The sequence below is a fragment of the Girardinichthys multiradiatus genome, chromosome 14 (genome assembly GCF_021462225.1).
Source record: "Girardinichthys multiradiatus isolate DD_20200921_A chromosome 14, DD_fGirMul_XY1, whole genome shotgun sequence".
Lineage (NCBI taxonomy): Eukaryota > Metazoa > Chordata > Actinopteri > Cyprinodontiformes > Goodeidae > Girardinichthys > Girardinichthys multiradiatus.
Window position 1 is genome coordinate 3,603,598 of NC_061807.1, and position 23,208 is coordinate 3,626,805.

Sequence of the window (23,208 nt, forward strand, 5' to 3'; positions counted from 1 at the left end):
CCTGGAAGACTAATTGATCCAAGGATCCATTCAGTCAGTGATGCCCAGACCATTAAAACACATTTTAAACTACTTTTGCTATAAAAGACTCACCATTTCATGATAAGTTCTTAACTGGTGTAAAATGTATAATTTAAATCAAATGAAGGCGTCATTAATTCAACGTTTAGACAGCAACATGTTTAACAAAAATGCGTTGTTGTGCGGTTTGTCCCTCATGGGTTTGCGTACTCTCGCCTCCTAGCCGCTGACGGTCGGCTTGTGCGCAGCAGGAGCCGCAGAGAGAGGCGATGGCAGGCGTTCAACCTCAGGTCAGGGGTTTATTGTTGACAGATGGATATTTTCTGCTTGTCTGACTGCGAGCTGTTTAATATTTGACGTAAAAACCGGAAATGAACGAGGCTAACTTTCCCCAAGCTAACAGGCTAGCTAGCTGCTGGTAGTTAGACGTGGCATTACAGCCGTGTTATTACACGTTTTAAACACATTTAAATCAGTCATACGCCACTAAATGACCTTTTGCCAGGTTGTCCTGACTGTACGCAGCTGTTTACCTTTACCTGTGCGGCTGAGTTGTTTTAACCTACATTTAAATGTCCAGAGAGAGACCCAAACCTCCCAGCAGCTGCTATTTGTGTCTCATTTCAGGACGACCTGCTGAAGATGACCCACAGGGAGAACTGGAGGTGAGAGATGGCAGCCTCTTCAGCACCCTGAGCTTAAAAGCATCATCAGCTCTGACCCCCCGCTTGTTTCTTCCTCCTCTCTGCAGGATGCAGCATGAGCGGCTGCACATAAAGCACCGGGGGCATGAAGCCATGCATGCTGAGATGGTGCTGATCCTCATCGCCACGCTGGTGGTGGCTCAGATAGTCCTGGTCCAGTGGAAGCAGAGGCATCACCGCTCCTACAACGTGAGCAGCAAGAAAGTCTTGATTTAACTCAGATCAGGTCATCCAAGCAAGTTCTAAATCTCCCAGTAGCCTCCAAACCCAGCTGCTGGTTTGTCTCGCAAAAAAAAAACTAATCGTATTCCTTGAACCTTTTCACATTTTGTCACATTTAGAGCCACAAACTTAGATGTATTTTTATATGATAGACCAACATAAAGTAGTAAATACAGGTCCTTCTCAAAATATTAGCATATTGTGATGAAGTTAATTATTTTCCATAATGTCATGATGAAAATTTAACATTCATATATTTTAGATTCATTGCACACTAACTGAAATATTTCAGGTCTTTTATTGTCTTAATATGGATGATTTTGGCATACAGCTCATGAAAACCCAAAATTCCTATCTCACAAAATTAGCATATTTCATCCGACCAATAAAAGAAAAGTGTTTTTAATACAAAAAACGTCAACCTTCAAATAATCATGTACAGTTATGCACTCAATACTTGGTCGGGAATCCTTTGGCAGAAATGACTGCTTCAATGCGGCGTGGCATGGAGGCAATCAGCCTGTGGCACTGCTGAGGTCTTATGGAGGCCCAGGATGCTTCGATAGCGGCCTTTAGCTCATCCAGAGTGTTGGGTCTTGAGTCTCTCAACGTTCTCTTCACAATATCCCACAGATTCTCTATGGGGTTCAGGTCAGGAGAGTTGGCAGGCCAATTGAGCACAGTGATACCATGGTCAGTAAACCATTTACCAGTGGTTTTGGCACTGTGAGCAGGTGCCAGGTCGTGCTGAAAAATGAAATCTTCATCTCCATAAAGCTTTTCAGCAGATGGAAGCATGAAGTGCTCCAAAATCTCCTGATTGCTAGCTGCATTGACCTTGCCCTTGATAAAACACAGTGGACCAACACCAGCAGCTGACATGGCACCCCAGACCATCACTGACTGTGGGTACTTGACACTGGACTTCTGGCATTTTGGCATTTCCTTCTCCCCAGTCTTCCTCCAGACTCTGGCACCTTGATTTCCGAATGACATGCAGAATTTGCTTTCATCCGAAAAAAGTACTTTGGACCACTGAGCAACAGTCTAGTGCTGCTTCTCTGTAGCCCAGGTCTGGGGAATGCGGCACCTGTAGCCCATTTCCTGCACACGCCTGTACACGGTGGCTCTGGATGTTTCTACTCCAGACTCAGTCCACTGCTTCCACAGGTCCCCCAAGGTCTGGAATCGGCCCTTCTCCACAATCTTCCTCAGGGTCCGGTCACCTCTTCTCGTTGTGCAGCGTTTTCTGCCACACCTTTTCCTTCCCACAGACTTCCCACTGAGGTGCCTTGATACAGCACTCTGGGAACAGCCTATTCGTTCAGAAATGTCTTTCTGTGTCTTACCCTCTTGCTTGAGGGTGTCAATAGTGGCCTTCTGGACAGCAGTCAGGTTGGCAGTCTTACCCATGATTGGGGTTTTGAGTGATGAACCAGGCTGGGAGTTTTAAAGGCGTCAGGAATCTTTTGCAGGTGTTTAGAGTTAACTCGTTGATTCAGATGATTAGGTTCATAGCTCGTTTAGAGACCCTTTTAATGATATGCTAATTTTGTGAGATAGGAATTTTGGGTTTTCATGAGCTGTATGCCAAAATCATCCGTATTAAGACAATAAAAGACCTGAAATATTTCAGTTAGTGTGCAATGAATCTAAAATATATGAATGTTACATTTTCATCATGACATTATGGAAAATAATGAACTTTATCACAATATGCTAATATTTTGAGAAGGACCTGTAAGTGTAAGGTGCAAGGAAAATGAAATATGGTTTTAAAGTAATTTGTTTTACACATACAAATCTGAAAATGTGGCCGGCGTGTGTATTCATTCCCCTGAGTCGATACTAGAACCAACTTTTATTTGCAAGCTTTAAGTCTTTAGAGTCACCTAGAGCCCAATCTTCTATGCAAAACAGCTCATCTTCACTGCCCTGGCTGAGGATCCTCACAGCATGATACTGCCACCGCCGTGTTTCACCATGGGTATGGTATGCTCAGGGTGATGTGCACTGTTTAGTTTCCAGCGCACAACCAGATAGTTACATTTTGGGGACGTGAAGCCTCCATAAACAGTTGAAATACTGAGGAACCAACTTTATTAACAGAACAGCACATGTTGGTTTGCAGCTTTGCAGCAATCCCTCCTCCTGAGCAAGCAAGTGGTGCCTGGAGAGATACCGCTGCATTCAGATGGAGATCTCCCTGACAAAAGTGTAGCGTTGGCCCAGATGGGGCCCGTTGACCTCAAGCATCTGTTTATTTAATCTGATCGTTCACATGCAGGAAGCCGAGGTCAGATATCACTCAGTAAACTATAGACACAGCTGATACAGTAGCTCAGGTCCACCAAGCAGACGGGGTCACAGTTAGAGCGTCTATCATGTTTCATTTCTGCAAACAGATGGGCTAATAACACCTATATAGTCGATCTAAACGGTTGACATCTAATGCAAACAGGGTTTACAGTACACACCAGCAGTAGGTAACATTAAAACACCCGACTGTGTTCAAGACGACACCACACCTCACGAGATTTGGAGAAACGAGTTTTTCTTCTGGCCACTGTTTGGGCTCAGAACAAAATGAACTGGGTCAAAGTTTTGAACCGGCTCTAGAGCAGCGCTGGAAGCACTCTTTAAACCGGAGTGCAAATGCAAAAAACAGAAATGATCCAGAAATAACTGCACATTTTTGTAGGACGATTCTGTGAAGAAGTACTCAGCAAGTAAGTATTCTACCTGCAGCAGACAGATGTTGACCCGAGAGCTAAAGTTCTCCTACGTGTTCTAAGCTAAAGGCTTTGAGCAGAAAGGTACTGGTCCCAGAAAAGAAGAATTTAAGCCATAAAAACAACTTGATCTCTAAAATGTAATGTTATTTAGAATAGATCCAGTCTTGATTAAGGCATGTCATCATACTCTCATACTCCTTCCTCCATTTCATAGCTGTGTATATCTCTATTTCAATGAGTTATGGAGCTAAATGGTCATAAAGTGCTAAAATCATTTCTAAAAATCTTTGTATTACACCCTGTTTACATTTACTCTGGTTCTGATCCCCGTTTGGACTGGCTGACTCATCTGAAGACAGATTATAACCCAAGATCAAACCATAATAACTGAGTCACTTCTGCAGGTAAATAATATTTTATTCTCTTTGTTTACCCAAAAAATCACCTGTTAAAGCAGGAACCAAACGTCCCTCTAGACTTCATGATCGAGACAAACCGGCCCGCTGCAGGCACGTCCATTTTGTAAGACTTGTGGTTCGAAGAGAGCGAAACTACAGTCCTGAACTGGCTAAAAAACAACAAGTACCCAACGTATTCATGTTAAAGCTGCTGATCTTACCAGATCTCCTGATAAAACCCAGATCTATTAAATATGTCTGAGTAAAAAATTTCTTTTGGCTCAGCATTTTGTTAAAGTGGTGCCAGATGTGGCGTTTGGACGGGAAATTGATGTTCTCTGTCCTCCAGCTGGTGACTCTGGTCCAGATGTGGGTGGTCCCGCTCTACTTCACCATCAAGCTCTACTGGTGGAGGTTTCTGTCCATGTGGGGGATGTTCTCCGTCATCACCAGCTACATCATCTTCAGAGCCACCCGCAAGCCGCTGTCCTGCAGGACACCCAGGTAGGAGAACGGACCAGAGCTGTTCTGGATGGGTATTTATGTTGTAATGATTAGCTGCACTAAGCTAGTTACTGATGTTTATGTTAACTGGAAGCTTTGCCTGCTCTTTATTGGTTTACCATGGATTTAACAATCCTCTCTCTTGGCAAATACTCCATCATCATGGTTTCCATGGAAACCACTGGAAGCTGGGTATTTGAGTTATTATTTTTTTTCTTTTAAAGAAACCACTATGAAGCAACAAATGTTCAGGATGCCTTTGCAGGTTGAAAATTCATCTGATTATTTTCCAGACGTGGAGAAAAATGTGTTTCTAGTTCTTTCTGATCCCGTCGAGCCACCCAGCCTGCGGACCGGGACAGAGGTGTCTTAATCACCCATTTGAAAGGATTTACGGGTCCGAAAATGTTTAGAACTCATGACAGTATTTCATTGAAACAAACACAGAAATCCGATTTTTGTAGAAAAGGGATCATAAATCGATTAATCTGGCGACTATTTTTTCGATTAATAATCAGATTGCAAATGGTGCATTATGGGAGATTTTTGCAGAATTTGAATGATTGAAGCTAAAACTATGCCACTAAAGGAGTTCTGGATAGAGCATATTTACAGACAAAGGTTTTCATCCTAAAGCAAAATGTAGATATTTTTGGTCACATTTTGGCCTAATTACTCTGGGTGGTTTGTCCTTTCAGCAAATCACATGTTTTACGTCTGTATTCTACAGTTATTATATCTTTAGATTACTAAATTAGTTGACAGTTTTTTAAATAATTGACAAATCAGTATTAATTGTATCAGCCCTAACGTACACTCTTTAGCCAGGTTGAATGAGAGGGTGCATCCAAGTCTGGTGTTCAGTAGATGCTGCTGGCTGTTTGTGCTCGTATTTGCTATGAAGTTAAAATAACAGCAAAACGTTTGCTAAATAAAAGACTAACACTTTGTGTAGCATCTCCCATTTTCAGTATTTTTAATTTGTCTGGTTTGAAGTAAAAGTCTTGTCCTAAAAAGTGTCTCATCTGTATTAACGACCTGTCCTGGTTGAGACGCAGGCCACACACAAACACTATGAGAGCTCCAGATGGCCTGTGGGCCACACTTTGGACACCCCTGGTTGATGGATTCTGCAGCTCAGGCATTTAAGGCTCCACCGCTGTAGCAAGACACATAAGTTTGTGACATTTGATTTTTAGCCTTCAAAAGTCAAGCTAGGAAAGCAAAGAGAACCCTGGAAGTTTCTGTTAGAGGATTCAGGGTGTTTCTGGTTCCACTAACTACATGTCTGATCTCCAGGATGGTCTACAAGTGGTTCCTGTTGATCTACAAGCTGAGTTACGCTGTGGGAGTCCTGGGCTACCTGGCCATCATGTTCACCATGTTTGGCTTCAACGTCTTCTTCAGGTCAGTCTCCAACCAGACGGCTCAATCATAATCTGACTGAAAGACAAAAACAGGATTTCTACGCGGTGGTGAGAAATATGGAGTTGGTTTTTATCCCATGTCTGGAGAAAGTGTGTAAAAAAGAAAATTGAGCATGAAAAATAATTTTCCTTAAAATCAAAAAAAACCCATTTGACAACCAGGTGGGTCACTGGAGAACTGGGCCTGTGACCTGAAAATGGGTGTAAAATGACAACCAAATCACTAAAACAACAGTTTCTATTACGTTTTGCAAACAAAAGAAGGTTACCGATGTTCACAAACCGGCTTGACAGAACCTGTATTCAGTCTTGGTATCTCTCCTGTTGTGATTATTATGATTATAATATTTCAGATTAATATTTTATTAAATAATAATTCAGTCTGTTAAGGATTGTCCTGTGAATACCAGCCCAGTAAGGCGATGGTATTAGGACAAAATAGAAATGGGTGAGCCGAGCTCTAACATTATTGAACAGTATAAACTCTACACATATATGGAATGAATTCAAACAATTTCTTAAAAAAAAGAATTTATTAAAAAAAATAAGTCAACTCAAAGTCAAACATATTTCAATCAACAAACTCTTTACTTTGCTAAAACAATCCAACTAAACTACCAATCACAATTAAAGAATAATGAAGACTAATGGGCTATGTACAATATAAACAAGTTGATTAAAGATGATTAGAAATCATGACCAAAAAGAGTGATGCAACATTACCATGCAATGTTTATGTTTGAGAACCAAGGATTATCTTGAAGAATCTGGAAATGAAGTTAAGTTAGTCTTGGAACCAACTTAGGCAATAATCAGCAACATTTAGACAACCCTTCACAATGCAAGATCAGATAAAATATTATTTTAATAAAATAATGTTTTAAATAATGATCTGCTGAATAAAACCAACCTTCAGGATGACTAATTGTCAGTGGTGTTTAATTAGCTCCCATTATCTTGTACAATAATATTTAAGGGAAATATTACTCTGACTAAATCCAACAACCTTCCTGGAGAGATTATCCTTAGCTGGTGTTTAATTAGCTATCACATTTAGTAAAATAATATTTAGGGAAATATTAATTGGCTAGATTGGAAACTAACAATCTTTCTGGATAAACGATTCTTAATGGATTCATAAGATGACGTCATAAGTCACATGTTACCTTAGCCGTTAGCAGTTGAAGCAAAGAAAAGAAGCTTATAGGTATTTAAAATCAAACATGTACCTTCAATAAAAGGATCAAAATGCATAAGCGTTGACGAAGCGTTATGGCCGATCTGTTTTTAAAAATCACCCTTTAAATGAAGTTTGTCTCAACTTTAAAAACTCAACACAGAACACATCATTAGCTAAGCGCTACTCTGCTAGCACTTACTGTAGCCGAGTTTCTCAAAACAAACAAACACTATGAAACAAACATTATTTAGATTATTTAACTTTAAACTAATCTTCGCTGCCCAAACATTACCTCTGACGTGAACCGTGCTGAGGAGAAGGTGTCCGGACGACGAGTTGAGGGAGGCAAAACTGTCCCAGTCATCCACATGTGGCCATTAAAGGGACTAGCGTTGAAGCTAATCTCAGTAGTTGTCGGATGGTTAGCCGGCCCGGCCAACTGTACGACAAAGACACGTTGCGGCAACTTCAGTGGGGGTAGCTCTGATTATTATTATTATCTGATTATTTTAAAATAGTTTTCCATATATCGCTCATTCCTGTTTGTTTCCCTGTGCAGGATCAAGGCAGAGGACTCCATGGACATCGGTGTCATCATGCTATTTTATGGTCTTTACTACGGCGTCATGGGCCGAGACTTTGCAGAAATCTGCTCCGACTACATGGCTTCGACGATCGGGGTAAAGCAGCGCAAAGTCATCCGCAGCTAAATTGGTAGAAACAATTTCACTGCAACCTAACATGGTTTTTAATGCACAAAGCAGTCCAGTTTGAGTGAAGATTTACTTAGCATTCGGTGTTCTGGTGTCAAGGACCAAATAATCCTGCAGAAAATAAAAATTATTCAGAACTTGCAGGATTAACACCTTTTTTTTCAGAGATACTCAAAGAAACCTTTGAAACTCCAAATAGTGACAAGGGTATCATTTTAAAGGTCTTGTTTGTAAAACACTAAAAACATACCTATCCTCCCCATTCGCTGTCAGTACTACAACAAGGGGGGCATTCCCAGCAGGAGCCTGAGCGGAGACATCTGTGCGGTGTGCGGTCAGAGGATCCTGGTGGAGGTGGAGGAGGAGGGACTTATAGAAGACACCTTCCAGCTTTCCTGTGGTCACATGTATCCTGTTGTTTCCAGAGAGTTGATTTATCTCTTCTCTTCACAGTAATGCGACTCCCACAGGAGCTGAATCCAGGTCAGGAAATGATCTTTCTATCAGCATGGAGCCTCTGGCTGCTGTTTGTGTTGCAGAGAACCAGATTTCATCCTTAACTCACCGACTCGCCGCCAGATTCCACGAGTTCTGCATCCGGGGCTGGTGCATTGTGGGAAAGAAGCAGACATGTCCGTACTGCAACGAGAAGGTCGACCTGAAGAGGATGATGAACAACCCGTATCCTATTTTTGCTGATTGTTGATTTGGTCTGTTTACATCACAGAGAACAGAGAGACGTGAACAGCAGCAAAGAGCACGAAAGGAAAACATGTTTACACAAAGTACAGATCTAATATTCAGTCCATTAATGGCTAATCAAAGCTTTAAGAGATAAATATTTCCAAATAGACACGGAGTACAGATGTACTTCAGGCCAGGAGTGGAAAATTCTCTCATATTTTTTTGTCTTAATCAATAATTTTTCAGGTTACTTGAAGCTAATCAATAAGGTTTCATTTGGGATTTCACTGCTGTAAACTGGAAACCTGAACTCTGCACATGGTTGATAATTAACACGGAGAGGAATGTCCTAAACCTCCTGTGTGTCATCACTATCAGCCGTTCTTGCATTAATATGGTGTGGAGTGCTTTAAATTAGATTTTCATCTTATTTTCCTTGGTTGGGTTAGGCTGATTTAAAGACATTTTAAATCAGCCTAAAAACTAACTGGGGAATGCAAAAAGTATGGATTTTTGAAATGATGAATGTTTGGGAACTCTGACAGTTGTCGTCAGCAGCTAGTGGGGAAACCCCACAGTATGTCGTGTTATTCTCCTTAATTCCTCCTCCTTCCAGCTGGGAGAAAACTCACGTTTTGTACGGCCAGCTGCTCGACTGGCTGCGATATTTAGTCGCTTGGCAACCCATCATCATCGGCGTCGTTCATGGAATAAACTTCTCTCTGGGCCTCGAGTAGAGCCCTGAGGAACGCCGCTACAGGATCGTCTGGAGTCAGCTGTTAAAGGCAGCGCTAAAAAAAGGACTGCTTCGTACCGCGGTTTCAAACTCTTGCTGAATTTCCTGCAGAATGACTTCTTTTGGACTGAGGACGCTGCAAACTCAAACCACCGCCAGCATAAAGGACACTTCAGGCATTAATCCAGTATTTTTAAGCTGTTTCTTCCATGCAGCTTTTGTTAAAATGAAAAATTAATTCACCTTTTATTATTTATCAAAGCCAGGTTTTATTTGCACACTCCTTCCTGCTGGATTAATTGACTCCAGTAACGGGTTTCTGCTTTATTTATCTAAAGCTCTTCTTTGCAAAGTGTTTACATAAGGATAACTGTCCAAATGGCTCCGATGACTCCTAAAAGCTGTTAATATTTTCAGGTATGCTGGTTTTAAAATTTACCTTTGGAACATTGTTCTTCATCTGAGTTTATTTCCGAGGTAATTTATTATTTGCTGGTCCTAAACCATCAGCTCAGAGCATCAGTACTTCTCAGAAAAATGTAACGGTTTCAAACTGTCAAAGAGTCGTGAAAGAAACAGGTTTGTCAAATCAAACGTTTAACTGCCACTTTGTATTTAATAAAGAATTATGAAACATTTTCAAAGTGTTTGTGTTCTGAAAGGCATGCGATCGCCTGCAGTTCAGTCTAAAAATGCTGTTCATCATTGCATTCTCTGTCATTTATAATATATATCTATAACTAATAGCAAAATTAATTTAAAAAGTAGGAAACAAAACTTTTTGAATGAAGACAAGAATCCTGGTCGGTCTGGAAAATATGGAATTTAATTTATTATAGACGATGGGAAAAATGTGTTTTTAGACTTTATTCTGTATTTGCCGTTTTTCTGTCCATTCAGCCATCAGTCTGGCTTTCCTCCTAAACAGCCTCTGCAGATTCCACATTTTGTGATTTTATGTATCCATATTTTAAAAGCTTGGTTGCAATTACTGAAAATTCAAGGAGTTTCTGTCTGGCAGATTCTGGAATTGACATGTAAAAATGTGCAGAAAGCATTGTGAAAATAAGGTTGGAGATGCTACTAACTTTGCAGTAATTGCATGTGAATGTTGCCTTTTAAGGGGATGTGTGATAAAACGTTTATGAGTTCATGGATTAACCAAAAGAAACTTGGAATAATGTTCTTTGGACACATGGGACCATGTTTAACCTCCATGTCCAAAGAAAACCAAAAAAATCACATAAGCTTGATACATAAGCTCGTACTAACTTTCAAGCATGCTATTGGATGGTTGCAATGTTTGCTAAAATAAATTATATTTATATATTTTGGTTTCCTCTCAGTATAAAAATGTATTAATGTTGATTTCTTTGTTTGTTTGCTTTAATTTGATTAGTTTTTAAAACCTGGTGCTGATGAGAAGATTTTTTTATGTACAAAAGTATATGCCTTGATGGTGCACTTACTTTTAAAATGTTATTTTGAAGAAAGAAAAAAAAAACAAAAGCCGCCCCGATGATTGAATATGAGTAATCTCTTTTATTGCTAAACAGTTTATAACTTGCGTTTCAGACGAAACGAAACAAAACTTGAAAGTTCTAGTTTCATTTGAACGCAACCATTCTGCCGGGTCCAGTTCAATCACGATCGGAAACTTGTAGTATATACAGTAATGATGAAGGTACATGGGAGTAGCTAACGGAAATAAAAAACAAAATGATTCTGTAATATTTTGTTCTACACGGATATCTGTTAGTTGAAATGTTGGAATTCCCAGTCGTACTTGAAAGCATCACTCCTAGGGGATGATACGTGGCAATCACTGGTTGGCTCTGGACACACGGCGCCATTTTATAAATCTTAACACAGCTGGAGTGTCGCAGAGAAGGAGCCAGAGAGCAGAGCTGGACCAAAGCCCACTGATTGGTTAATGTCTGCGGGTTACCTGCTTTAAATCCCACCGTCCTCTCTTCTTCCACCTTCAGCGTCTCTGTTTCCTTTAGTTGGATCTTTGTTTTTACTCTTCACGGAACAGCTTTGACCCAGTGAGTAACGACCAAGTGTATATATAGTACAAACTACCATTGAATTAAAAATAGAAATGGGAAAATATGTTGATGATAGATTTAATTTAAGTACTTTTTAATATACCACCTGTGTAACTAAACAGAAGCGGCCAGACCAGGACCAGTTAGCTTCGAGGTGGGGCTCCAGTCAAGGGCTGTTCCTGTTTTTAGGGAACATGGATCTCATTTTATCAGCTTTAGTTATAAATCTAGAAAATCTAGAAAGGTCAAATTTGCTCTAAGTTCCTTCAAACGCAACTTGAGTTTTATGAAACATTTATTCTATCAGCAAAACATTCATAAAAGCATTTTAAAGGCTTTCTTTGGGAGGTAGACCGCCCTAATAAGAGCCAAATGACAGACTAACACTAAAGAGCAGAACAAGGTATTTGACTCCGCGGACTTATGGATCCATCAGACAGACAAGTCCGGGCAAAGCTCACTTTTTACGACCTCGAAAGCTCGAGTCTGTGGAAAGCCAGCTGGTTCACAAACACGTGACCTGTGACGTGTTGACAACACGTTAACAACGTGTTGACGTTGTTAACGTGGTGAGTGATGTACTTTCCCATTGGCTGCTGAGTAGCAGGGTTAAACCGTTTCTGTCAGCTAGAGGGGGTTTGATTGTTACTATTTAACATACAGGTCCTTCTCAAAATATTAGCATATTGTGATAAAGTTCATTATTTTCTATAATGTAATGATGAAAATGTAACATTCATATATTTTAGATTCATTGCACACTAACTGAAATATTTCAGGTCTTTTATTGTCTTAATACGGATGATTTTGGCATACAGCTCATGAAAACCCAAAATTCCTATCTCACAAAATTAGCATATTTCATCCGACCAATGAAAGAAAAGTGTTTTTAATACAAAAAACATCAACCTTCAAATAATCATGTACAGTTATGCACTCAAAACAGCGCTTCTGCCGCTGTTTCTGGTTCAAAAGTGGCTTGACCTGGGGAATGCGGCACCTGTAGCCCATTTCCTGCACACGCCTGTGCACGGTGGCTCTGGATGTTTCTACTCCAGACTCAGTCCACTGCTTCCGCAGGTCCCCCAAGGTCTGGAATCGGCCCTTCTCCACAATCTTCCTCAGGGTCCGGTCACCTCTTCTCGTTGTGCAGTGTTTTCTGCCACACTTTTTCCTTCCCACAGACTTCCCACTGAGGTGCCTTGATACAGCACTCTGGGAACAGCCTATTCGTTCAGAAATTTCTTTCTGTGTCTTACCCTCTTGCTTGAGGGTGTCAATAGTGGCCTTCTGGACAGCAGTCAGGTCGGCAGTCTTACCCATGATTGGGGTTTTGAGTGATGAACCAGGCTGGGAGTTTTAAAGGCCTCAGGAATCTTTTGCAGGTGTTTAGAGTTAACTCGTTGATTCAGATGATTAGGTTCATAGCTCGTTTAGAGACCCTTTTAATGATATGCTAATTTTGTGAGATAGGAATTTTGGGTTTTCATGAGCTGTATGCCAAAATCATCCGTATTAAGACAATAAAAGACCTGAAATATTTCAGTTAGTGTGCAATGAATCTAAAATATATGAATGTTAAATTTTCATCATTACATTATGGAAAATAATGAACTTTATCACAATAAGCTAATATTTTGAGAAGGACCTGTATATCGAGTGACATTTATAGAAACAGAACTGTCATTCAAGGATGATTTCTGTCGTGATTAGTTTATTTTAAAAAGATTATTAATATGGTGAATAATATTGGCCATTATTACCAGTCTTTCTTTTTGAACAATTCGTATCTTAATATTATTCTGAAAGAATCATTGTAAATGTTTAAAGATGCTACTTTAATGATGAAGTTCTAAAACTATCTTTCCTCTGGTTAGATTGTGGAAACAGTCCGTCATTGAGCCATGCTTTTATTTTGAAAGCGGGTCCGTAAACGTGACTTCCTCTTACTATGTTGGCAAACTGAAGTATTCTCTCAGTTAGAGTCTACAGGATGCAGTAAATTATCCCGACTAACAGCGCTATCTACCACCTGATCCACAATGCTCCTGACTTCTTTAGCAACATGACAGAAGTTCAGTTAGCCGTTTCTGCTCCTTTTCCGAACCAGGCAGAGACTCAGCGGCTACTTCCTGGAGGCTGGACTTCAGCCAATAGGAGAGAAGCTGAGGTGGTGACGCTGGTCTAAAGACCGCCCCCTCTGTCTATGTCCCGCCCCGTTCGTATTTACATCACCAGCAGCATGTTGAGGTCAAGACATTATAGGGACAATGTAATGTAAAAAAGAAAGATGGGCTCAGGGAAATCCGTTGGGTAAGAAAATATAAACAGGGGGAAAATATATCAGTGCTTAAGAAATAAAGGAATAGTAAAATTATTTGAAAATTATATTTTTTGAGGGGAAAAACATGTTTTAAATATATTTGGGTGGTAATAAATATGAAATGAATAGAGGGGCAAGGAAAAATTAATGAGCAAGAAATTAGCTTGTATTATTAAACAAAGAAAAAATATAGTTAAAAAAAATAGGATTTGAAAATTAGTGGATTAAAATGGATAATATATATTTACATCTGATTAATTGATAACATATTCTATAAATCTCTTATTTTTATGATTTTGTTGTATTTCTTTGCATACTAATTTATGTGTAGCTATGTTTTGGCCCAGTAATTATTTTATTGAGTCATTTATTGTATGTATTCTTAATTATTCACTACAATATTTCATAATCTGTAAATAAACTGTACCTTTTAATTTATATGCTGTTTTTAGCTCTGAGCATATTTGAATTTAGTAATACAATAGTAAGAATAGTAAAAAGTCATTTCTAATTACTTTGACTTTCCATCTGTTAAGTAAAATAAAAAATGAATGTGTCTGCAGCAGTGGTTCAAGGTTTAAGATATCTTTATTATCCCAAGGGGTATTTTATTTTACAGAAGTCAGTAAAAAAAAAAAAGAACAAACGCAACACTTGCAACATGCACACAGGTTAACTCAAAAGTGAGGTTACATGCTTTAGTCAAACAGCTGGAATAGTTTATGCTAAGACAAATCTTTGGTTTATTTAATTTGGTCCTTAAAAGTCTAAAACTTGTGATTTTGTGTATTTTCTGACTCAGTGGAACTGACAACTTTTGACCTGAATGTGAAAATTTATATCTTTTGCAGAGAGACTTCGTTTACTGGAAGCTACAGGTGAGTCCCTTCTTTCATATTGGTTATTGAAGTAGCTCATATTTTAATTAACACCGTCTTTATCACAACTCTATCACTATAATGGCAGAAACAATGGCTCCCAAGAAGCGAAAGGCAGAGGAAAACCAGCCAACAATACCTGGCTTTTTCATGAAGAAACATGTAAGACCAGGGCTGATGACAGCTTCGTTAATAACCCCTATTCTGGCTAGGGATAGGTACCTTTCTCATTTGAACAGATACGGTACCGATACCGTATCATATATACAGTACAGACCAAACGTTTGGACACACTTTCTCATTCAAAGAGTTTTCTTTATTTTCATGACTATGAATATTGTAGCTTCACACTGAAGGCATCAAAACTATGAATTAACACACGTGAAATTATATACTGAACAAAAAAGTGTGAAACAACTGAAAATATGTCTTATATTCTAGGTTCTTCAAAGTAGCCACCTTTTGCTTTGATTACTGCTCCACACACTCTTGGTATTCTGTTGATGAGCTTCAAGAGGTAGTCACCTGAAATGGTTTTCACTTCACAGGTGTGCCCTGTCAGGTTTAATAAGTGCAATTTCAAGCCTTATAAATGGGGTTGATACCATCAGTTGTGTTGTGCAGGAGGTGGATATAGTACACAGCTGATAGTCCTACTGAATAGACTGTTAGAATTTGTATTATGGCGAGAAAAAAGCAGCTAAATAAAGAAAAATAAGTGGCCATCATTACTTTAAGAAAGGAAGGTCAGTCAGTCTGAACAATTGGGAAAACTTTAAAAGTGTCCCCAAGTACAGTCGCAAAAACCATCAAGTGCTACAAAGAAACTGGCTCACATGAGGACCGCCCCAGGAAAGGAAGACCAAAAGTCACCTCTGCTGCGGACGATAAGTTCATCTGAGTCACCAGTCTCAGAAATCGCAGGTTAACAGCAGCTCAGATTAGAGATCAGGTCAATGACCTGATCTCCACGGTCACCGGACCTGAACCCAATCGAGATGGTTTGGGGTGAGCTGGACCGCAGAGTGAAGGCAAAAGGGCCAACAAGTGCTAAGCATCTCCGGGAACACCTTCAAGACTGTTGGAAAACCATTTCAGGTGACTACCTCTTGAAGCTCATCGACAGAATGCCAAGAGTGTGTGGAGCAGTAATCAAAGCAAAAGGTGGCTACTTTGAAGAACCTAGAATAAAATACATATTTTCAGTTGTTTCACACTTTTTTGTTCAGTATATAATTCCACATGTGTTAATTCATAGTTTTGATGCCTTCACTGTGAAGCTACAATATTCATAGTCATGAAAATAAAGAAAACTCTTTGAATGAGAAGGTGTGTCCAAACTTTTGGTCTGTACTGTAAATATATCTGTTTCTCCATCTTTTTAATTTTTCTTTATCACATCTTTTATCTGTCTTTCTTTTGTTTGCGTGTGCATGCGTGAGTGTCTGTTGCATGTGGGGAGAGGAGAACGCATGAACGTTTTGTAGAAAATTTGACAGAGTTCATCTTTCACAGCAGTGTTTCACGTTTCTTTCTGTTTACACAACTTTATTTCACTGGTGTTTCTTTGGCGGTCTTTTCAGCAGCACCCAGCATGTAGCTGGGTGTGATGGCCGAGAGAAGTAATAGATCAGATGGTTTCAGGAGCCTTTTTTTAGGGGGGGATTTTTCGGTTGAAGAGTGAGGTTTGGCTGTAGGGGAGGTTGTTGGATGCGAAAGCATGAAAGCAGCTTCCAGGATGAATAATGCAGTCATGTTTCTGGACTCTATCGACAAAGTGAACAAAGTAGTTGAGAGGGGGATTTTTTTTGAGAAACACGCATACTGCTGTCTTCCCTCTTGTGAACCCGGCAAAAAAAATATTTTTTTCTATTTTAGCACCTTTCATAAGCGATGATATCATGTTGAAGGATGTCCTATCTAGAAGATTAAGTACGAAAACATAAAGGCAGCCTTATTAAACGTGTATGCCCCAGTAACTCCAAATGAACGATGTATTTTTTTAGATAAATTATCAAGCACATTGTCGAGTTGTGCGTCAACAGATTACCTGATATTAGGAGATGATTTTAATTGCACAGTTGATTATTTAGACAGGAATCGTTTGGAGCCACATTTACATTCAAGGAGCATATTGAAACATATTAATGAGACTTCTGATTTGGTGGATGAAAAGTAGACAATATTCATGGGCTCACTGTAAGGAGAATTATGTCTTTAGCGAGATTAGACAAGTTTTACTGTTTTGGTCATCATTTGCAGAAATTTAGATCTTGCATTTTGTGACCGGTAGGTTTTTCTGATCATAGTATGATGTCAGGAAATGTATTCATAAATGGAATGAAACCTAAGAGTGCATATTGGCATTTTAATACTGTTTTATAAAATGATGGTTGTTTCAAAAAAGGTTTTTTCTTTTTCTGGAAGCAATGGAGAACTAGGAAACATCGGGATATTGGTAAAATTAAAATTCAGCAGTTCTGTACTCAACACACACACAATGTCACGGGGGAGATGGTGAAATCTATTGAAAAACTAGAGACTGATATATTTTAGTCCACAGGAAATCGAGACCATTTTCAGTTACTCAAAATTAAATGAACTGCATTGTCTGATCGGCTGGGGGTCGAGCACAGGGAGCTCTGGTCCGTTCACGGATGCTCCCTCTAAAATGTTCTTCAGTTTGGAGAAGAAAAATGGGCAAAATCGAGTCATTCACTGCATTCGGTCTAAAGATGGAGAAGAACTGACAGAACCAACAGAGCTGCGGGAAAGAGTTGTGGAGGTTTTTTGTTCAAAACTGTATGTCAGTGAGTACAGAGAAGATTCCGTGTTGACTGAAAGTTTCCTTAAAAACTTGCCAAAAACTTCAGAGCAAGATAATGTGTTTTTTTGGATCACAATTTAACCCCACAAGAACTGCAGGGTGCGCTGTTGAGTATAGAAAGTTGTGAAGAACTGGAGACCAATCAGCCTATTATGTGCTGATTACAAGATGTTCTCAAAGGTTATGGCTTACAGACTGGGAAAAGTCATTGATCAAGTTATCCATGTTGATCACCATCCCTGGCAGATCAATAAGAAATAATATATCATTAATTCGAGACTATTTGGACATCCCTAATTTATTGGTAAAAAACAGTGGTCTGATTTCCCTTGACAAAGAAAAGGCGTTTGATCGGGTGGAGCACCAATATCTTTGGAAGGCTTTTGGTTTCTCCTCCTATTTCATTGCCATGATTAAAACCCTCTATTGTGACATTGAGAGTGTTCTGAAGGTCAACAGGGGTTCAAGTGCTCCTTTTAATATAAAGAGAGGTATCCAAAAAGGTTGTGCAATGTCGGGTATGTTGTATTCTTTAAGCATTGAACCTTTATTATGCCAATTTAGAAAAAGGTTTGGTGGGGTAAAACCGAATGAAATTTCTTTACCCTTTAAGCTGTCTGCATATGCGGATGACATTGTAAAAATGGGAACATCTGACTCTCCTGTTATTGCCACAACAGAGATTATAGATTTATTTTGGTAAAATGTCTTCATCCAAAGTAAACTGGAGTAAAAGTAAGGCTTTAATAGTAGGTGAATGGACAGGAGAAGGGCCTAAATTATCCGATGAATTAAAGTGGGTAAAAAATGGTTTTAAATATTTAGGTATTTATTTAGGAGTTCCAGGGAGCTGATGAAAGACTGGGAAGGGTTTTTTTGAGCTGATGGAGGGTAGGTTAAAGAAGCGGCATTGGCTTTTGACAGGAATTTCTTATAGGGGTCGCATACATATTAATAATCTCATTGCTTCATCTTTGTGGCATTGTTTAGCTGTTTTGGAACCTCCACCTAGCTTATTAAGGAAATTACAGACTATTATTTTAAACTTTTTTTTGGTAGAGATTGCACTGGGTTCCTCAAAGTGTCTTGTTTTTGCCAAAGGAAGGAGGAGGATATGGTTTGATACATTTGGAAAGCAGAAAAGCAGCTTTCAGGTTACAGTGTTTAGGTTTTTTTTTTTGTATGGTGATCAACATGTTTTGCGGAGGCAAGTTGCAGAAAGATCTGTTCAAAAGTTGGTCATTTTTGATAACTCCAAATTTAGTGTAAGCGTTTTGAAAACCCGGAAACTGATGGAAACAGACAGACTTGGAACGTCTGAATCTTTACAGGTTCTTACTGGAGCCTATCCTCAAAGGATTCCGATTAGGCTCATCCTGGGAGGATATGGCAATGATGTCGGAGCTGTTGTGGAAAAAGGGAGTAACTACTGTGCAACATTTGCTTGAAGCTGGTTGGAGGTGAAATGGAAGATGCTGTCTTACTGACAAGAACACTGGAGGTTCGCTCTCTTCGGATCGTGGGATTCATGCTGATGAAATTCAAGCGAGCATTATCAGAAGATGACAAGAAGAGGGGCGCCCTCCTTGAATAGTGGTAGAGGAAACACTGCAGGTGCTTCCTCAGATTAGAAATATTCCCGCCGCTGGACTTGCACATTGAATCACAAATATTGCAGCGAGCATAATCTGCACCCTATTTTGAAAAGTGGAGCCATACTTTCGAGCTCTTTCTGTCAGTCGTGCTTTGTTGACGGTACCAGCCATAGACCAGCGGCCACTGACATCATTACGCTCTTGTGCGTGCAATGCTCTGTTCATGTCCGGCATGGAAAATCGCTCACTCTTCCACTCCCTCGGTGTCACAGTGATGCGTTTAGATAGCAAAACATGGTACCGTTTGATTTTACATGAATTGGTACTCGGTAGTACCGACGCAATTCGGTCGGTACCTATGAAAGTACCGAATTCGGTACCCTTCCCTAATCCTGGTATTCATAGCTTGTGTTGGCATGTTAAATAACTGTGAGCATTGAGGACTAATTTCACCTGCTTTACAGGGTGATCCTGGCAGCTCCTGCAGCACACCAAGGAAAAAGCCTGAAGTTCCAGAGAATAAGGTGAGATGCAGGTGAATGATGTCTAGACTTTATGTTTATACCAAAACATAACGCATTCATTTTGGTCTGGAGGTACAAGGGCTGCCCCTCAATCATCAAATTTCATTACTCATGTCTGTTTTGTTTAGCTATAATATGTCAAAAATCTTCCTACAGAGAAAAAAAGAGGGATTTTCTTTAGGAATGTTTTATAGAAGTTAGAACAAAGATACTATAAATTACACATGCAGTATTTTAAAAACTGAGCACATTTATATGAAATTTCAGAAAATATTTCTAATATGCTGGGAACATGTGTCTTATTTTCTATTCTGGGAAACGTTTGTATGTGTTTCCTTTACAGATGAATTTGGGAAAAGCGAAGAAAGAAATTGTGGAAGACGTTGGAACTTCAGAGGTTTGTGTTTTTGTCATTTCCTTCATGATGTTTGCATCATTATACTACTTTTAGCTACTAGTACTATTTAATTTTCTTACATTCATTGTTTATTTTATTTACTGCAGGTTGACCATCTACATCACTTCAAAGTCAAATTTGATTCAGATGGCCAAAAATACACAGTTGACTGTAACCAACCACGCACTGTGCTTGAGATCATAAAATCACATCTAAGCCAACAATTTAAAGAGAAAATGAAGAGATCAGAAGAAAACATCATCATTAAGTTGGGTGAAGGAAATGATTCCCACATTGTTCCAACACATTTTCCTTGTTCTTGTGTTGAGGAAGAAGAGTGTCTGATAGTAACCACTTCAGCTAAAGTTGTGGAGCAAAAGAAAGCAGAGCGCAGAGTCCTGCCAAGAGAAAACTATTCTGTTTTCTTTATAGATAAAGAAGGAGGGAAATACACCAAAACCAAAACGGATATGATATTTAGATGCAACAATATTGTTGAGCAATTTAGATATTTCTGTGTTTATGGGAGAAAAGGGACGAAAGTGGTTGAAACTCTAAGGCTGGATGGTCGCTTTGTTGCAGGTCTCACAGACTTCAATTTGTCTGATAATAAGACTGGAGTTCTTACTAACTGTACAGAAATAGTTGACAACCTAGATGGAAGGAAATTCCACATATGTCTTCCAAAGGAAGGCAAAACAAAAGCAAAGGATCCAAAACAACAGGCAATTCAAGAACAAGATGCGACTCAACAGACCAGCGACGAGGAGCAGCAGGAAAAAGCATCTGCATCAATTAATTCACAAAGCAAGAGTAAAACAACAACAGTTCTAGAGTATGCAGGAAAGGAAGGCGTCAGTTTAAAGACGGCAATGGAAAAATCAGATTGTCAAATTGACCATAAGGAGGTCTATGACCTTCTGCGGCAGCAGTTTCCAAAGCTGAAAGAATTGATGGAGGAAAGGTTTGCTGGTCGTTCCTTTAATAAAGCCCTAAAACTGAAGAAAGAGAACTTTGGAAAGATCCAACAGACTTTTAGTAAAGTCTACACAATGAGGCAGTTGTTTAACCTCAGCGAGTCCATTTGTCTCTTGGAAATAAAGGAAACTTCTTCAGATTTTAAAGTTCAAGGCACAGGGTTTGTGCTGTCTGGCAACCTTGTTCTAACCAATGCCCACTTATTCAAAGATTTTAAGAAAGGCATGGGAAAAAACTGGTTGAAATATCTCAATATTTCCGCAACGTTCAACTATGAAAATCCAGACGGTAAATCAAAGAGAACATTTAACACAGAGGTGCTTGTTTGGAACCATGATGTAGATTATGCCGTATTAGAGCTCATATGTGGGAGCCAAACCTCTGATCAAACAGAGATACCACCAGGACTCCTGAAGAGATTTGGTCCTGTACCCGAACCAGGTGATGATGGTGGGGCTTGTATTATTGGTCATCCAGCAGGAGGAGAGAGGAAATGGGATGTTACATGTATCATCAGGAAAGAGGACCGGGAGGAGGCTGTCACCCAGAATTTAGAGGCCTACAAGGATCATCTTTTTACTGTCTGCTCAATCAATTATCAGATCAAAACAAACCCCTATGCAGATATTCATGTGACCTACAACAGCTTCATGTATCATGGCTCCTCTGGCTCCCCAGTGTTTGATCCTTTTGGACGTGTTTTTGGTTTTCATACCGGTGGATTTTTCTTTGACTGTCCAAGACCTGGTCACAGTGTTATTGAGTTTGCCTTCCCTCTGCTCTATATATTTAAAATGCTTCTGGATGACCTACAGAAAAGTGGCAGGCAGGACATGTTGGACAAAGTTCTGGTGGAAGCACAAGGAAACGGATACCTTGAGGAGATCATTGATCGTGTTGGACTAAAGCAAAGCAAAGATCAGGCTCACTGTGTGGAAAATCAGGAGAGAAACGGAGAAATAGGAGAGCAATCAGATTCTGAGGAGGAAATGGACACAAGTTCTCACTAGAACTAAGAAAGTAGAGCACATCGGCCCGGTTCTAAAGTCCTTACACTGCCTCCCTGTAGCTCAGAAAATAGACTTTAAAATACTTCTGTTAGTCTATAAATCACTGAATGGCTTAGCATCAAAATACATTACAGACTTGTTGTCAGTGGATCAACCACCCAGACCTCTCAGGTCTTCTGGCTCAAATCTACTCTGCAGAACCAGAACCAGAACCAAACATGGAGAAGCAGCTTTTAGTTCTTATGCTCCACTAATCTGGAATAAACTCCCAGAAAACTGGAAAAGCGCCAAAACCCTAAGTTGCTTTAAATCAAGATTAAAAACTTATTTGTTTAGAGCGGCCTTTGACTGGGCCATCTAAACATTATTATTTTCTTATCCATCATTCTATTCTCTTTATTTTTGTTTAATTACCTCTGATTGATTTTCTGTATCATTGTAATGTTTTTCCGTATGTACAGCGCCTTGAGTGTCTTGTTGCTGAAAAGCGCTATAAATAAACTTGACTTGACTGCTGCTTTTGACACGGCGGACCATAATGTTAGACTATCTACTATGATGTCTGGATCAGTCTGTTGGTTTTAAGGGCACCGTCTTTCATTTGTTTCGCTCCTACCGGTCTTGCAGAGGTTTTTTTTTTTCCAGGTACAGTTTTCTCCTCTGAGGCCCTTTGAGTTGTGGGATACCTTAAGGCTACATCTTAGGACCTGTTCTTTTCTGACTTTATATGCTACATCTAGACTGGCTTATTGGAACTTTCTTCATGCTGGGTTGGACATCTCTCTTCTACGTCACCTCCAGCCGGTCCAAAACGCTGCTGCAAAACAGTCAGGCCCCTTATCTAACAGATCTTCTGCACAAACACGTTTCCAGGAGAAGTTCGAGGTCCGACCTTTTGGTTCTTTTAGATGTTCCTAGGACTCATCTTGTGACCCGAGGAGACAGAGGCTTTTATGTTGTTGATCCCAATCTCTGGAACAATCTCCCTCTTGCTGTAAGGATGGCTAATACCTTAAATTATTTGATGTCCCTTTTAAAAAAAAACATATTTTTATCTTGGCTTCAAATCCAGTTGAGCAGAAACATCCGGCTGTTTTAATTAGTCGTTTATTTTCTCTTACTTACTGTTTTTATTGTATTTAGCTTTTCATTATTAAGTGAAATGTTGTAATGTTTTTGTTGCTACATTTCCTTGTATAGAAAACCTTTTTTAATGTCGCTTCATTATTAACCGACTCTATAATCAGGATTAAATTGGACTGTATGTAATTTGACTACATGATGGGATTGGGTTTGAAATA

General features: G+C 39.5%; 2 protein-coding genes across 3 annotated transcripts; both read left to right on the top strand.

The window, feature by feature from the left end:
• Positions 1-188: 188 nt before the first annotated feature.
• On the top strand, positions 189-9,962 carry rnf175 (ring finger protein 175). The gene is made up of 9 exons (XM_047386564.1): positions 189-311; positions 649-686; positions 773-914; positions 4,430-4,584; positions 5,884-5,991; positions 7,751-7,871; positions 8,178-8,311; positions 8,484-8,585; positions 9,205-9,962. Exons 1-9 carry the CDS (start codon positions 291-293, stop codon positions 9,323-9,325), a joined length of 942 nt encoding a protein of 313 aa, XP_047242520.1. The 5' UTR covers positions 189-290; the 3' UTR covers positions 9,326-9,962.
• Positions 9,963-11,209: 1,247 nt separating this feature from the next.
• Positions 11,210-22,025, top strand: LOC124880863 (serine protease FAM111A-like). Of its 2 annotated transcripts, XM_047386250.1 has the most exons (6): positions 11,210-11,372; positions 14,550-14,576; positions 14,665-14,738; positions 19,463-19,522; positions 19,866-19,919; positions 20,027-22,025. In XM_047386250.1, the coding sequence occupies exons 3-6, from the start codon at positions 14,670-14,672 to the stop codon at positions 21,905-21,907; spliced, it is 2,064 nt and encodes a 687-aa protein (XP_047242206.1). In that variant the 5' UTR covers positions 11,210-11,372; positions 14,550-14,576; positions 14,665-14,669; the 3' UTR covers positions 21,908-22,025. The 2 variants fall into 2 exon arrangements, with proteins under 2 accessions (XP_047242206.1, XP_047242207.1); XM_047386251.1 differs by lacking the exon at positions 14,665-14,738.
• The last annotated feature ends 1,183 nt before the right edge of the window (positions 22,026-23,208 follow it).